Source organism: Anopheles coluzzii, chromosome X (genome assembly GCF_943734685.1).
Source record: "Anopheles coluzzii chromosome X, AcolN3, whole genome shotgun sequence".
NCBI lineage: Eukaryota > Metazoa > Arthropoda > Insecta > Diptera > Culicidae > Anopheles > Anopheles coluzzii.
In genome coordinates this window covers 4,515,236-4,531,235 of record NC_064669.1, presented here as the reverse complement: position 1 = coordinate 4,531,235, position 16,000 = coordinate 4,515,236, and the positions used below count along the sequence as shown (strand labels likewise).

General features: G+C 49.1%; 3 protein-coding genes across 8 annotated transcripts in view; 1 reads left to right on the top strand and 2 right to left on the bottom strand.

Moving 5' to 3' along the window:
- The window catches only part of LOC120949719 (protein phosphatase 1H), a 118,891-nt gene that overhangs the window by 55,266 nt on the left and 47,625 nt on the right, over positions 1–16,000 (bottom strand). The window lies entirely within an intron of this gene.
- The window catches only part of LOC120959623 (serine protease HTRA2, mitochondrial), a 377,171-nt gene that overhangs the window by 340,684 nt on the left and 20,487 nt on the right, over positions 1–16,000 (bottom strand). For 2 of the 4 annotated variants that reach the window (XM_040383285.2, XM_040383215.2), the window contains exons 3-5: positions 15,306–15,889; positions 14,068–15,227; positions 12,639–13,991 (exon numbers count right to left, since the gene is read on the bottom strand). In XM_040383285.2, coding sequence (XP_040239219.2) covers positions 13,820–13,991; positions 14,068–15,197 — 1,302 coding nt within the window. In that variant the 5' untranslated portion in view covers positions 15,198–15,227; positions 15,306–15,889 and the 3' untranslated portion in view covers positions 12,639–13,819. Of the gene's footprint in view, positions 1–12,638; positions 13,992–14,067; positions 15,228–15,305; positions 15,890–16,000 lie in introns of those variants that run through there. The other 2 variants (XM_049609887.1, XR_007452673.1) reach the window with 2 other exon arrangements.
- LOC120960270 (N-acetyl-D-glucosamine kinase) lies at positions 39–12,293 on the top strand. Of its 3 annotated transcripts, none has more exons than XM_049609956.1 (4): positions 39–173; positions 575–916; positions 11,066–11,502; positions 11,597–12,293. In XM_049609956.1, exons 2-4 carry the CDS (start codon positions 894–896, stop codon positions 12,211–12,213), a joined length of 1,077 nt encoding a protein of 358 aa, XP_049465913.1. In that variant the 5' UTR covers positions 39–173; positions 575–893; the 3' UTR covers positions 12,214–12,293. The 3 variants fall into 3 exon arrangements, with proteins under 3 accessions (XP_049465913.1, XP_049465914.1, XP_040240259.1); XM_049609957.1 differs by lacking the exon at positions 11,066–11,502 and adding an exon at positions 8,318–8,754; XM_040384325.2 differs by lacking the exons at positions 11,066–11,502; positions 11,597–12,293 and adding exons at positions 8,318–8,754; positions 8,849–9,990.

Genomic DNA, 16,000 nt, shown 5'->3' with positions numbered 1-16,000 from the left:
CCCCCCCCCCCCTATCCGAGGCACCCTATATCGGGCGAAGGCGAGCGCCGACCGGGCACCATTCGATGGCGGGATTCGACGCCAATCGCACGCCTCTCTGCCAGAGCGGAAAAGCCACGCGGCGCCCGTGTGTGTGTGTGTGTATGTGCAAGTGCCAAAGTGAACGGTGTGTGGTGAGTAACACGAACGGGTGAAAGGTGGGAAGGGAAGGGGGTCAGGTGGAGAGCCGCTCTCGCACACTCACTGCAAAAGCAAAACAACACCCAGGTGCGAGCGGGTTTTAGCTTCGTCTGTTGTTGTTTGGCCGTCTGACTGCCTGCCGTGTTGGCAAAGACGAGGGACTCTCCTTCTAAGCAAAGTGCGACCGCCACAACGGCATTCCTAAATTTCCTGTTTGTGTGATTGATTGCATGTGTGTGTGTGTGTGGGTGTGCTCTAATTCCGTGCTAGATGGTTGCTGCAGCACTGGCTCCAGCAAACGATCCTGACCCCTCCCACCGGTAGAACCGGAATCGAGAACAACAACGAAAACGAAATCAAACCAACAACGAACAAAAAAACCGTTTATTTGAAGGTGATCCAGATATAACGCGTCCTATTCCGCATTGTTGGTGTGTACCCGTTACCCGAACTGCGGTGCTGCCAGCTCTCCAATCAACTGGTTTTCGCGCCCGCCCAACAAGGGGAAAGTGTCTCCAAGAGAAGGCCACCGGTTTCGGGGTGAAATCAGCGTGCTCAACCCGGCGCGAGAGATAAAACGAGAGCAAAGCTGAGTTTTTCTTACCACGATCGCCTGCGCCGTCGAAAGGTGAAACACGCAGAGCAACAGAGAGGAAGGCTCCCTAACAAAAAAAACCCTTTGCTGCGGCCTTGCCAGCGACAGGACAGTCACGATGTACATTGGAGGCGTAGAAGGGTAAGTTCAATCTACTTTTATGCGGCTTAAATCCCTTCTTGAGATGTTGGGAATTTCTTGAGATGTTGGAGTTTAATGTTAGAGGCTTATTTTGAGAGGTTCCTTATTAAGAGAGGTTCCTTTGGGACGATCTTCAGAACTAGTGATGGGAAGAATGAAGATTTCGTCGGAATCGATTCCGGCTAGCTCCGAAGTTTTCTGGAATCGATTCCGGATATTAGATCCGGAATTAGCTCCAAAATCGGAATTGCCTTCGAAACGGAGTCAATTTCGGCATGCTCATAAGAATAGATGTTTGGATTTTTTTTTTTTTAAATAGTAAACGATGGATTCTCATGGAGATTCCCGGACTGATTTCGCTTCTGAAACTCCTTATTTTAATTCAAGAACTAACTCTCATTCCGGAGCTAATTCCTGATACCGAAGTCTGAAGTCAATCCTGATTTCGTTACCGGAGCAAATTGCGATTCCCAGGTCGATTCCGAGCATCCACCACTATTCAGTACTTCTGAAATTCCTGAAGATGCATTAGAAATGCTGGAAGATGTTATCGTTTGGATCACTTCCCTATTCTCGATCTTGTTCATGTCCAGGCAGTGGGTTTGCTAGTTGTTGCAGACATCCTTACCTAATGACTGATAGTCGAGTTAAATTGTCTAGATCTTACAGCAGAGATCGTCTAGTCTAGAGGTAGTGAGTTCACATGCTACTGTCTGTATAATTTCCATGGTATGATCGACATAGATATATTTTTCTATCAACGAAGCTGGCAGGATTAATTTGACAAATCTGGACAATTCTTCAGAAATAGAATCTTTTATGTGTTGATCGCCCACGATGTGCGGTAGACGTCATCAAAAATGTATTTTACTCTGGCATCCACTAACATGTTAGAAGTGGTGTAGAAGTGGCAATATTATTTTTGGAGCACGAAGAACGTTCCGGAGGGCCTGTTAAGATTTTATTTTTGTGACAATGCTCGATCAAGATCATGCACAACAGCATCAAGGTCTTCCGGAGCTGGTTGAAGTATTGCAGCAAGACATTTCCCATCGAACAACAGCAATTTGGAATGATTCGAATAGTGAGTGATTGCGTTCCATGTCAAATGAAGCTGCGAGACGACGACGAAGTTCACTTGGGAGCAACTGCTCCTACTGCATTTGTAGAAGAGCTATAAAGAGGATATACATGCTTCATCTGGCTTCTCAGTACTGCTCCAATTACGAAACAAACCGGCGGGAAAAAGTATAAATTATCATCAAATATTCTACCAAGTTGTCACAATAAAGCTTCTGTTTTCGCTTCCGTTAACCGCACGAACCAAATAGGAAGCAAAGATGAGCAAGCCCAAAAAAAAAAACGAATCCCCACACCCGCCCCAGATATCTTCCGAATGCGAAGTCTTACATCTGTTACCGGAAGCCATTGAACCATTGGCGCCCCATCAAACACTGTTACCCCTGTTGAGCAGTCATCATTTCCCTCCCACACTGCCGGCGTGTGGTTACGGAGCAGTGGCTAGCAACAACAACAAAAAAACCGCACTTTCATAACGGCGACGTAATAGCCCGAAAAGAAAAGAGTACGAAACAACTGCCGCCCGACATATACCGTTTGGCGGAAAACCGGCGCAACGCAACGCAACTTTCGCAGGAGGAAGTTTAAACATAACTTGGAGAAGGAATAGCCCAAACAGACGAACGAGAAACAAACACAAAAAAAAAATGCCAAAATGAAAGTGAAAACATTGATCTGGCCGAAGATACGCAAGCGAACGATCGTTTCATATGCGGGGGCAGGCTTTCGAGTCTTCTTGGGGTGGGGCTTTTGGGAGTTAATTTGACGATTACACACACACACACACACACCGTCGCGGAAGTTCTCGAAACCTGCGGCGGGGTGTTATGCAGCACCTTTCGGCTGCACATTCGCGCTCGACCACCGCTCCCTTCACTTTCGTTAGAGCACAACAGGCCCAAGGTGAGATGCAATTCTAGCCGGGCCGGGTGGAATGTTGTGTTTGCCTTTTGGTTGTTTAACGAACTGCAACGCACGCAATCTCGCAGATAGACGACTCGATTCTCTTTTTTGTTTTTGCTTTTGCATCGGCGGGGCCGTTTTATTGCCACCGTGTATTTGTCATCGCTGACACTGGCAGCCACTGTTTGCTGTTTAGAGTTTTGTAGCGCTCTTGGCCCTTCGCTCTGTAGGGCCCTGTTATCAGTCCAGCCCTGGGCCTGGGGAATGGGGGGGGGGGGGGGGTACGTCTCACTCGCCCCAGACCTTGCCCTAACCGGTGGAGGATGCGAGCGAGAAGCGAGCAGCGTCTGCCTAAGTTCACTGCCAAGTTTACCCGCTAGTCGAGGCGAGACGTCACTGGGTGAGATTAGATGTACCCTGCCCTTGTACGAATTGTGTGCGCATTAGTCGCTCTTGTGAGGGAACAAAAAATGTAATGACATTTTCTGCTTTTTATCTCACATGAAGCAGATTGCTGATCCGTTGTTTATCGTGTCTCCCATATGGTTCTTGTGCAGTGCAGTATACATATCCCAGGATTACAGTCAGGGGTCGACAAACTGGAGAGTTGATTGGCTTGACATGGAGTGTCGCAGAAAGATGATAATTCTTCACATTGGAATCTCAAACGAGATTCTGATATCGAAATTGAAACAAATCTTCACTAATTATTATTGGTATAATGCGATCAGGCAGACATATTCATACTTCCCAGATTCAAGTATTCCATAATACAATCATTATTAGTGTGCTTCATTAATCTTTCGTTGAGATTCCTTCTTATGAATCTTCAACGAAGAGTGATCCGATTCTCGAATCGAATCTGTAATCCAAAGATGATTCCACAAAGATTTATAAATCTACAAAGATACATAAATCTTTGGAGATTCGTGAATCTTCAAAGAATTATGATTTTTCCGATAACAGAATTTGAGGTGGTCCCGTGGTACAGTTTTCAACTTCAGAATAAGTCTCGAAATCTTGTAAAGGCCGACATGAACGGGTAGGTCGTTAGGCCGAGAAGAAGAAAGATCTCAAATTCTTTTAGTCTTTTCGTCTAAAGGCTCCGATTCATTGCATCATTTGAATCTGAACCAGATACATCCCCAACACAAAATCCAATCAATTAAAAACGGCCGGTGCATCTATGGAATAGAACATCGTATCTGAGTTCGATTATGAAGAACCTGATATCGATGATTAACGAGCATAAGAGGCTGAAGATCTGAGATTTAATAGTAGAAAGGCCAGTGAAGATCTCAAACTCTCCTAAACCTACTATTGTTGTTTCTCAGAGCAAAGCAGCTAACTGCTAAGGCCCGAGGATATATGAAAACGGTTACGAGAGCATTTTGCCATTGACCCGTAACTACTAAAGAGCTATTGGAAGATTTTTGTGATGAAAATATGAAACTGAATTAAATATGACATGCTCAATTTCAGTTTGATTCCACAAAAATAATACATAACAAGTTCAAATTTGGGTCTAGCACTTGTACATTATAATGGATGTAAAATAAATGTTGTGTGATTAGCCTAAAGACCTTTCTGCATCAGCCTGAGGTCAAGTCTTGTGTCTGAGCTTAATATGAGAGGTGCAATTTTCTTGCCGACAAGTGATGTATAGTCTAACAGAAAATGACTTAATCTGTACGATATCTTACCAATTCGGTCCACACATTTCAACAGTTTACCAAACCCTGTCGTTTGCGAATCACTTCCATCGGATATAGATGGGGGGTCACGTTTTAGCAGCGGCATTACTGACACACTAACCCTGACACACCATCCCCCACCATTTCGGATTACCACGAGAATCGATTCCGGGTAGATTTTAATTGCACCGAACATGGGGGGGGTGTGTGCAAACACTCGAAAGCAGCCTTTCAAAACAAAGCACTTGAAGCGTGCAGTATCTCCAAAGTAGTGCGATAAGGTAAAATCAATTTTGTACCCCATTTCGGGTGATTGGTAGTTCGGCTTACTGTACCTCCAATATATCTAAGATATACATTTAATCGCGCTGTTATATGCATGCCGCGCTACAGTGCTTAAGTGCCGCCCGTTGCCGGACGGTAGGGTTGATGCACTTCAGAACTTCAGTTTGCTCGTACAAAAATGATTTATGATTTATTATCGTACAATCACGATGATGGTAGTAGTTGCAAAAAGCCTTGCCCGCCGTGGACCGTGCGCCAAAACTCTAAGCCCGTCGGGGTGTGCTGTGAATAATCGCACCGAAAACAGCGATACCGGCCATACTGGCCACTTCAGATAAGGTGTGTGCCCGCCCAGCGTCGGACGATAACGGGATAACGCGTCGGGGGGAGGTTGTGCCGACCGACCAGACAGGTGGGAGAAATTCGTTTCCCAAAGATCTGACGCGGGCGATAACTGTTCCCGCCCGCCAGAACGTGCGCAGAAAACCCACGCGACGCAGCCCAGCGGAGGACATGATTATTACATCAGCGCGCGAAGTTTCCTGGTCGCCAATGAAATAACTTGTTTTGATAATTGACTTTCCACCACTCCTTACCTCCACACAAACACACTCCTGTGCGCACAAATAGCGCACCAATCTTCTCGAATTGATCAGACCACCGTCCAATGTGACGGTTGGGACGGTTTGCGGGCGGCCTACAATGGGCTGCTGATTGGCGGGCAACCCAGTCTCGAGCACATGTGCGCGGTGCGTGCGCGAATACCAAGCGTGGCAGGTTTAATCCGCCGACTCGGCTGTGGCGTGCGCGATTGTGCTGTAGATGCGAGCGAGGGAAGATAATGGAAGAATTGGTTAGCTTTGGTGACGAGATCTATCAACAAAAAAAAAATCACTTATTCGGCTGTCGGTCGCATTTTATCAGCCGGTTGGCCACGCGCCCCGAATGAAGCGTTGTTTTCAACGTGTTCAATTGTCCAACAACAGAAGGTAGAAATTCAAAGCAAGCGGATTCCGAATAGCGGTCTTGCTTGCGATGCCTTCCGGAAGGGGCGATTCTAAAGTCGTTCCTCAACTCCATGCTTCACACAACTCGTGCGCTCACTGCGGGTAATCAGCTTGCCGGGGAAGAACCGAGTTTGCGCCATAAAACACCCACTATGTCACGTGCCAGATCGGTCACGTGCTTGGTCCGTGAGGTCTTGTTCCAGCTGCCAGCATCGCTATATTCCTCGGGCCGAATACCGCTCTTTTTTCTGTCGGATTGTAATGTTTGATAAAGGTCAGATGTTAGTCCGAAGTACATCAAATGATTCGTTTTTGAATCACTAGTATCGTTGGGTAGTTGTAAAAAAAAAAAAAGAAAGATGCATTGCTATCTAATAAAATGAATTCTTACAAAGTACATGAGCTACCAAATTGAGTTCAATGGCTTAACGAATCTTGAGATGTTTGTAGATGAACCATTGGAAGTTCCTTTTTTATTCACCTGGATTCATTTGCGAACGTCAAAAGAATATTTAAAGATTCGTTGCTCTACAGAACTCTTCATGAGGTCCTATTCATGCATGAGGAGATTTAGTGAATCTGGATTGGAAGATTGTCGAATAATCCAAAGTCTCTTCTTCTCATTCTTCGTGGCATAAAGATCTTCGCGATCTTTTCGGTGCAACACAGAAATGAATAACCTGAACCTCGCTGGACATATGCAAACATTGAATTCCGCAAAAAAACCAAATCGAACGTTCAAAACTTTTAATCACTATCATTGATTGTTTGATTACAGCAAGTATAGCAGTACCCAATCAAAATGTAAATATGAATGACCACTGCCAAAGCTTGTTTCACGAATCACTTGTATTAATGAGCTACTTGAAACAAAAAAGGTAGAGGTGAAAAGGATGTTGGCAGCAGCAGGATTATGGCTATCAAAAATCCAATAGTGGGGCCCTTCACGATTCTAGTCAGTTTTTTGTATGGAGTTTGACAGTTGGAGACTGAAATCATGTAAACACTCCATACAAAACCGCACCGAAAACTAGCCTGCAATTTTCAGTCTAGATTATTCTAGCCTCAAAGCTAGAATTAGATTCGAGTACCTGCTCGAAAAATGGCAAAACAAGGTGGTGTTTACATTTATCCCAAGGTGCACCAGTACTCTGGTGATGGAACCCAGAATCAAAGTTTATGTAGTGCAGGTGATCTCATAGCATGTTATTTTATAACCAAATTTGAATATAATTTTTTGACAGGACGGGTGAAAATTTTTACTCAAACAAGCTTTCTGGAGGCTTGACGAATACTCAAAACACTCTTAAAATCTTCATTCAGAAGCAGAAGCGATAAAAATCAGCCTTCTAAATTCATACACCTTGGGATTAGCCCACCTGCACATTATACCGACTTAAATAGCTGCTCGAAAACTGCTATACAATGCAAACAGCTGACAGGCTGAAATTTCAGCCTACCAACTTAAAACGGAAAGGGCCGCAATAGTATGATTGGTGCCAAGAATAGTTTTCTAGGCGCTCAACAGGTTCAAGTCCTGTTGTGCCTGATATAGATGTTGTTTAAGTATCTATGTTATGCTTACGATGGGTTATGAATGGGGCAACTGAAGATGGTCACGTTATCAAACCCCGTTGCACGGTGTTTAAGTGATCTTAGTAAAAATAAATCTTAAAGGTGGAACAGAGTCTGATCTGTAACGTCCAACAGAAATAAATGTTTGAGCATAGAATTGACAGATTTTGTTGTTTATTGCAAGTCATTTTCTGGTAGAGCCCACAGCTTCTTCCAAATCATGATAGCGGACATAGCAGGAAACAGTTTGTAACCTCCGCAGCAAATTCAAAATGCAAAACGGACTTTCAAAAGTTTATATCCGGGAAGAGTTGTTTGTTCAGGCTTAAATTAGACATGTTTGAATATTCATTTCATTTTCCAGTAGATCCAAAAATGTCTCCAACAAACATTCATCACCCACCCATTGCTGGTTTATGTACTTCTACCACTAGACCAGTGAGTCTAAATGCATTTGAATTCAACAATCTAACATTCGTACAACTTTAAACAATCATCCAAGTAGCTAGTTATTTACGTTTCATGAATCATGAGTTTAAATTCACACGAAAGGCTCAAATACAAGGTATTGCAAGTCATTTTCGGGTTTGCACATCATTATTCATCGCCTTCAAGATGATTTTCAACAGCTGACAAATGATGTATTTGCGTCCTAATAAAATTTCAGTTCTTTAAACATGATTTTCAACAAACTACACAGAGCTGTCAATCTCAATCCAGCTTGAGACGTGTTGAAAATCATGTGGATGAACTGAAACATTATTGTAATGCAAATATCACATTTGACAGTGTGATCTATGCAACAAAGCTTGATCAGTGGCTTCACCATACCTAATCGTGCTCTTTCTCTCTTGCAGCGGTGCGACACACTCCACCCTCGTCATCTGCGATGAGGCGGGCCAGATAGTGGGGCGGGCGAAGGGCCCGAGCACGAACCACTGGGCGGTGGGCATACCGGGCGTGGCCGAGCGGATCGATGCGATGGCCCGGGCCGCCAAGGCGGAGGCGAACCTGCCCGCCGACCAGCAGCTGACCGCGGTCGGCCTCTGTCTGAGCGGGGCCGAGGCGGAGGAGACGAACCGCGAGCTGGAAGCGTACCTGCACACGCACTACCCGACCGTGGCGGAACGGTACGTGGTGGCCAGCGATACCGTCGGCAGCATTCAGGCGGTGTCGCGCCTGGGCGGCATGGTGATCATTGCCGGCACCGGCTCGAACACGCTGCTGCGCAACCCGGACGGCAGTACGCACGGTTGCGGCGGCTGGGGCCACATGATCGGCGACGAGGGTGGTGGTAAGTAAGGTCCGGCTGGGCGGCGTGCACGGTCCAGGTCTCGCACTGAATTGTCTTTTCTTTGGTGTTTTTTTTTGTTTGTTTTTGCTTGCAGCCTGGTGGATCGCCCGGAACGCCATCAAGACGGTGTTTGACGATCGGGACAACCTGAAGCGCTCCAAGTACCCGGTCGAGCGCGTCTGGCAGCTGATCCAGGAGCACTTTGGCGTGCGGACGCTGCACGACCTGCTCGACCACAGCTACGGCCGGTTCTGCAAGACGGCGTACGCGGGCCTGTGCGCGAAGCTGGCCCGCGCCGCGCAGGACGAGCGCGACCCGCTCTGCCGGAAGCTGTTCGGCGAGGCCGGCCAGTCGCTCGCCCGGTCGGTGTGCGCGCTGCGCGACAAGATAGCACCGGACCTGTTGCGCCCGGGCACGGCCGGCACCAGCCTGCTCGACATCGTGTGCGTCGGCTCGGTCTGGCTGAGCTGGGAGCTGCTGCGGGACGGCTTCGTCGCCGAGCTGGACCGGCAGCACTTCCCGCACGATCTGCGCCTGCTCCGGCTGACCACGACGATGGCGCTCGGGGCGGCCTACCTCGCGGCGGACACGTACAAGCTGGCCCTGCCCCGCGACTACACCGGCAACTACGACGTGTTCTACACGTACCGGGTCGGGCAGGCGAACGGCAGCAACGGGACGGCCGGTCACGACACGAACGGCCGATGCTAGGGGGGCGTGCAGGCTAAACCCGGGGAACCCTGCGCCCTCTACTTCCATTTAGTACAGCAAAAACCGATTGAGATTCAGCGCAAAAAAACAAGGATGCGTTTTTGTGCAGGAAGGAAACGTGTGACCTGATTAAAGAGGCATCCGCGCGCTACACCGAAGTTCCAGTTGAGTGTAGTAAAATGCAAAAAAAAAACTAGTTACTGTTCCCTATGCTGCTACTCCCCCCAAGTATTCTCCCCTGCTGTGGACATTATTCCAATCTGTGTTGACCTCCCCTTCTCCATGCGGCTCCTTCCAGTTGGAAAAGCTGTTTAGTATTTGTTGTCCTGCACGTGCTGCGCCTTCATGCGCTTTCTATAGCTATATAGCCCGGCCACGCCAAGCCAACATTCGGATAAAAAATATATAAATATGCTACACAAAGATTCCCCAGTGAGTGTGTGTTTTGTAGAGGTAGAATTGTTTTCCTTCTTTTTTTTTTTTGTATGTGAGGCAAAATAAATAGCGTCTACGTATATTCGCAAATGTCGTTCTCTTACTCGCACCAATGCACTAATCTCACTAATCGTGGTAGCATGTCTTGCGCAGGGCTGCAAAATGTCATGATCATCACGAGATATTTACCAACAAAAAACAATGAACATATCCGTGGTAGCTTGACGCTCATTGCTGATACTCAACGAAAGTGCGTCATGGCATGAGATGCGAGTGATCATGACTTTTTCTGACTGTGAACAGTGCTGCCACCAACAGTCATGACTGAAACGAAGCTCAAATCAGCTCACGTACACAACTGTGATGCTCAGGGGGTGAGACTCATACAGTAGGTGGATCAATCACATATTTGATGACATTTTGTTAAGTACCCAACTCTCGGTCACTCATTTGTTCACGACATTTTCTGTTGGTTATGTCATGATATCTTATCATGACATTCTTTGAATATACTTGGCGTGTGGTCCCAAGCACAAAATGAGCATTCTTTCTCGCTCTGTCTGGTTTGAAGGTCTGTCGGGTAAACCAAAGCGAGATCCCATGTTCATTTTGCTGGATGGGACCACACGCCAAGTATATACGAAGAATGTCATAAGATAACATGATATCACCGACAGAAACTCGCACCGTATATCTCCCATGACTATCGGGATGTTCACCGACCGAAAGACTGCGACGCGACCAAGTGACTGACCAAGAGTTGGTTGCACACAATGTCACCAAGCATGCTCGCACCAACTGTTTGAGTCTCACCTCTGATCATCACAGTAGAGGAGCTCGTGACGCTGACATGATTTTGTTTCAGCCGGAATTTGTCATGACTTTGTCAGTGACTTTTTGCAGAACTGTTCATCGCCTTCAAGATGATTTTCAACAGCTGACAAATGATGTATTTGCGTCCTAATAAAATTTCAGTTCTTTAAACATGATTTTCAACAAACTACACAGAGCTGTCAATCTCAATCCAGCTTGAGACGTGTTGAAAATCATGTGGATGAACTGAAACATTATTGTAATGCAAATATCACATTTGACAGTGTGATCTATGCAACAAAGCTTGATCAGTGGCTTCACCATACCTAATCGTGCTCTTTCTCTCTTGCAGCGGTGCGACACACTCCACCCTCGTCATCTGCGATGAGGCGGGCCAGATAGTGGGGCGGGCGAAGGGCCCGAGCACGAACCACTGGGCGGTGGGCATACCGGGCGTGGCCGAGCGGATCGATGCGATGGCCCGGGCCGCCAAGGCGGAGGCGAACCTGCCCGCCGACCAGCAGCTGACCGCGGTCGGCCTCTGTCTGAGCGGGGCCGAGGCGGAGGAGACGAACCGCGAGCTGGAAGCGTACCTGCACACGCACTACCCGACCGTGGCGGAACGGTACGTGGTGGCCAGCGATACCGTCGGCAGCATTCAGGCGGTGTCGCGCCTGGGCGGCATGGTGATCATTGCCGGCACCGGCTCGAACACGCTGCTGCGCAACCCGGACGGCAGTACGCACGGTTGCGGCGGCTGGGGCCACATGATCGGCGACGAGGGTGGTGGTAAGTAAGGTCCGGCTGGGCGGCGTGCACGGTCCAGGTCTCGCACTGAATTGTCTTTTCTTTGGTGTTTTTTTTTTTTTGTTTTTGCTTGCAGCCTGGTGGATCGCCCGGAACGCCATCAAGACGGTGTTTGACGATCGGGACAACCTGAAGCGCTCCAAGTACCCGGTCGAGCGCGTCTGGCAGCTGATCCAGGAGCACTTTGGCGTGCGGACGCTGCACGACCTGCTCGACCACAGCTACGGCCGGTTCTGCAAGACGGCGTACGCGGGCCTGTGCGCGAAGCTGGCCCGCGCCGCGCAGGACGAGCGCGACCCGCTCTGCCGGAAGCTGTTCGGCGAGGCCGGCCAGTCGCTCGCCCGGTCGGTGTGCGCGCTGCGCGACAAGATAGCACCGGACCTGTTGCGCCCGGGCACGGCCGGCACCAGCCTGCTCGACATCGTGTGCGTCGGCTCGGTCTGGCTGAGCTGGGAGCTGCTGCGGGACGGCTTCGTCGCCGAGCTGGACCGGCAGCACTTCCCGCACGATCTGCGCCTGCTCCGGCTGACCACGACGATGGCGCTCGGGGCGGCCTACCTCGCGGCGGACACGTACAAGCTGGCCCTGCCCCGCGACTACACCGGCAACTACGACGTGTTCTACACGTACCGGGTCGGGCAGGCGAACGGCAGCAACGGGACGGCCGGTCACGACACGAACGGCCGATGCTAGGGGGGCGTGCAGGCTAAACCCGGGGAACCCTGCGCCCTCTACTTCCATTTAGTACAGCAAAAACCGATTGAGATTCAGCGCAAAAAAACAAGGATGCGTTTTTGTGCAGGAAGGAAACGTGTGACCTGATTAAAGAGGCATCCGCGCGCTACACCGAAGTTCCAGTTGAGTGTAGTAAAATGCAAAAAAAAAACTAGTTACTGTTCCCTATGCTGCTACTCCCCCCAAGTATTCTCCCCTGCTGTGGACATTATTCCAATCTGTGTTGACCTCCCCTTCTCCATGCGGCTCCTTCCAGTTGGAAAAGCTGTTTAGTATTTGTTGTCCTGCACGTGCTGCGCCTTCATGCGCTTTCTATAGCTATATAGCCCGGCCACGCCAAGCCAACATTCGGATAAAAAATATATAAATATGCTACACAAAGATTCCCCAGTGAGTGTGTGTTTTGTAGAGGTAGAATTGTTTTCCTTCTTTTTTTTTTTTGTATGTGAGGCAAAATAAATAGCGTCTACGTATATTCGCAAATGTCGTTCTCTTACTCGCACCAATGCACTAATCTCACTAATCGTGGTAGCATGTCTTGCGCAGGGCTGCAAAATGTCATGATCATCACGAGATATTTACCAACAAAAAACAATGAACATATCCGTGGTAGCTTGACGCTCATTGCTGATACTCAACGAAAGTGCGTCATGGCATGAGATGCGAGTGATCATGACTTTTTCTGACTGTGAACAGTGCTGCCACCAACAGTCATGACTGAAACGAAGCTCAAATCAGCTCACGTACACAACTGTGATGCTCAGGGGGTGAGACTCATACAGTAGGTGGATCAATCACATATTTGATGACATTTTGTTAAGTACCCAACTCTCGGTCACTCATTTGTTCACGACATTTTCTGTTGGTTATGTCATGATATCTTATCATGACATTCTTTGAATATACTTGGCGTGTGGTCCCAAGCACAAAATGAGCATTCTTTCTCGCTCTGTCTGGTTTGAAGGTCTGTCGGGTAAACCAAAGCGAGATCCCATGTTCATTTTGCTGGATGGGACCACACGCCAAGTATATACGAAGAATGTCATAAGATAACATGATATCACCGACAGAAACTCGCACCGTATATCTCCCATGACTATCGGGATGTTCACCGACCGAAAGACTGCGACGCGACCAAGTGACTGACCAAGAGTTGGTTGCACACAATGTCACCAAGCATGCTCGCACCAACTGTTTGAGTCTCACCTCTGATCATCACAGTAGAGGAGCTCGTGACGCTGACATGATTTTGTTTCAGCCGGAATTTGTCATGACTTTGTCAGTGACTTTTTGCAGAACTGATCACAGCAAAAAAAAAATCATGACATAGTGACTAACCGAGCGATGGTCACAAAAATGTCACGAGGCGTACATTGATCACACCAATCATTTTGAGTATCACTTCTGATCACAATATAGTACGTGACGCTGACATGGATTTTGTTTCAGTCAGATTTTTTCATGATATTGACAATGACATTTTGCAGCAATGGCCTTGCAAAACATCCGTTGTGATGCTTATACTAAAAATATTAAGTAAAATTTAAAGCACAGTCGCGAAAGCCTACGCGGTCGTGTCCTCGGGAAAAACGTGCACGGTGGCCGGCTGCTGCCCGCGATAGATCGTGATGCCGAGCTTTTTCTCCTGCGCCGCCAGCAGCTCGTACACGTCGCCGGAACTGTTTATCTCCTTCCCGTTGATGTGCGTTATAATATCGCCCGGCTGAAGGCCACCGCTGGGGAGAAGCAATGAAAAAGGACAGTTAAAAGTTTCGTATCGTTCTCTACGGTCCCGGACTCGTGGCTTGCTACCTGTGCGCCGGCGATCCTTGGATGACCTTCCACACCAGCACGCCGCCGCGCACGGTCGGTGGAAAGTTGTGGTTGCGCTGCTGCAGCTCGTGCAGTATGTCCGGCGTCAGGCTCAGCATCGTGATGCCGATGTAGCGCCGGTAGCTGGGCGCACCGCTCGACAGCCGCCGGCCGCCGGCCGTCCCCGCCGTTTCATGGATCTTGCGCAGAAACGCTTTCGCGTGATCGATCGGGATGGCAAAGCTGATGCCGGACGTCACCTTCATGCTGTTGATGCCGATCGCCTCCCCGTCCAGGTTGACCAGCGGGCCGCCTGAGTTGCCGAACGTGATCGCCGCGTCCGTCTGGATGTAGTTGATGTCCTTACCGCGCAGCCCCAGCTCCTGGGAGGCACGCTGAGTCGAGCTGACGACACCCGCCGTCACCGTGTTGTTCAGCGCGAGCGGACTGCCGAGCGCGACCACCCACTCGCCGGGCCGCAGATCGGCCGAGCTGCCGAGCCGGAGCGTGGGCAGATTGTCGCACCGTATGCGCACCGTCGCCAGATCGGACGTCGGGTCGACGTGCTCGACCTGCCCGGGAAAGGTGCGCCCGTCCGTGAGCCGCACCGTGACCAGCGTGTGCGGTTTGCTCACCACCACGTGCGCGTTCGTGAGGATCAGCCCGTCCCGCTCGATGATGAAGCCGGACCCGTTCGACACCGTCACCGGTTCGCGGGTGAAAAAGTCCACACGCTGCCGGTCCCGGATCTCGATGAACACGACGGCGGGCGCGGATATTTCCACCGCGTCCGCAATGAAGTTGTACTGCTGGCGGTTGCCCGCGGTCGCGCTCGTTTTCGCACTGACGGTGGGGAGGAAACCGAACGCTGGCCAGCCGGTAGCTTTCCGTTTGCTCTGGTCGGGCCGGGTGTTGTAGGCGAGCAGCCCGAACATGCCGGCCAGCGCGAGCGTTGCGGTGAGGCCGACCTTCTGCGCGCTCCAGGAGTCACTGTGCTCGCCGGAACCGTCACTGCGCCCGTGCTGTCCCGTTCCACCGAACGCGCGGAGGTTGTTGTGGGGCGCTAGCTGCACTACCGCCAGCAGCCGGCGCTGAAGAAAGAGGGCGGGTCGTCTCAAGGCACAGTGCATGGTGGTGTGTGTGTGAGTTTGTCGTACGGGCTAAAATGGCATTTAGAACAGAAATTAGAAATCAAAAAACGGCTACGTGGCCACTGCTTACGATAAATGTACGCGTACCTTTCGGCAAAGCAATCCGCAAGCACGGCTCGGGCCGACGATGCAGCGCACTTTTGACAGTTCAGCGGGCAAGGTGGTTTGTTTTGACGTACGGGCGTTTGTTGTGTTTACGTTTTGCTGCGGGTGCGTTTGTAGACGAAATGCAAACTAGATCTGCTGTTGCGCTTTGTCGTTATTTGCCGACATTCACATTCGCTACGGAAGCAGGTTCGGGCTCAGTTACTGGAGTAGGATAGGTACGGTACTGTTGTAGATTCAAAGACAAGAACATCACCAGTCCCTCAACGGCGATAATACAGTACAGTGCAGAATTAGTTCCTGGCGTCAGATCGGTTTTGGTACTGGTTCCGAAACTAGTACAAGTTTTGTATCAGTTTCTATATGTTTACAGTTCCTATGCAAATATTTGTACTCGTACCTGTACCGGATTCGGAAGGGGTCCGACAGGTTCGGTACAAGTTCCGGAACAGGTACAAGTTTTGTATCGGTTTATATATCGCTACAGTTTTTGTTCGAAATCTGATACACGTACCTATACTGGGATGGAATCAAGACAGGTTCGAGGATGGGTACAGTCACAGTTTCTGGAATGTGAAAAGATAGTGAGGTTCCGAATCAGTGCCTGAAGTAACAAAGGTTCAATAACAATTCCGGAACCGGTACAAGTTTTATTTCAGTTTCTATATCGTTATAGT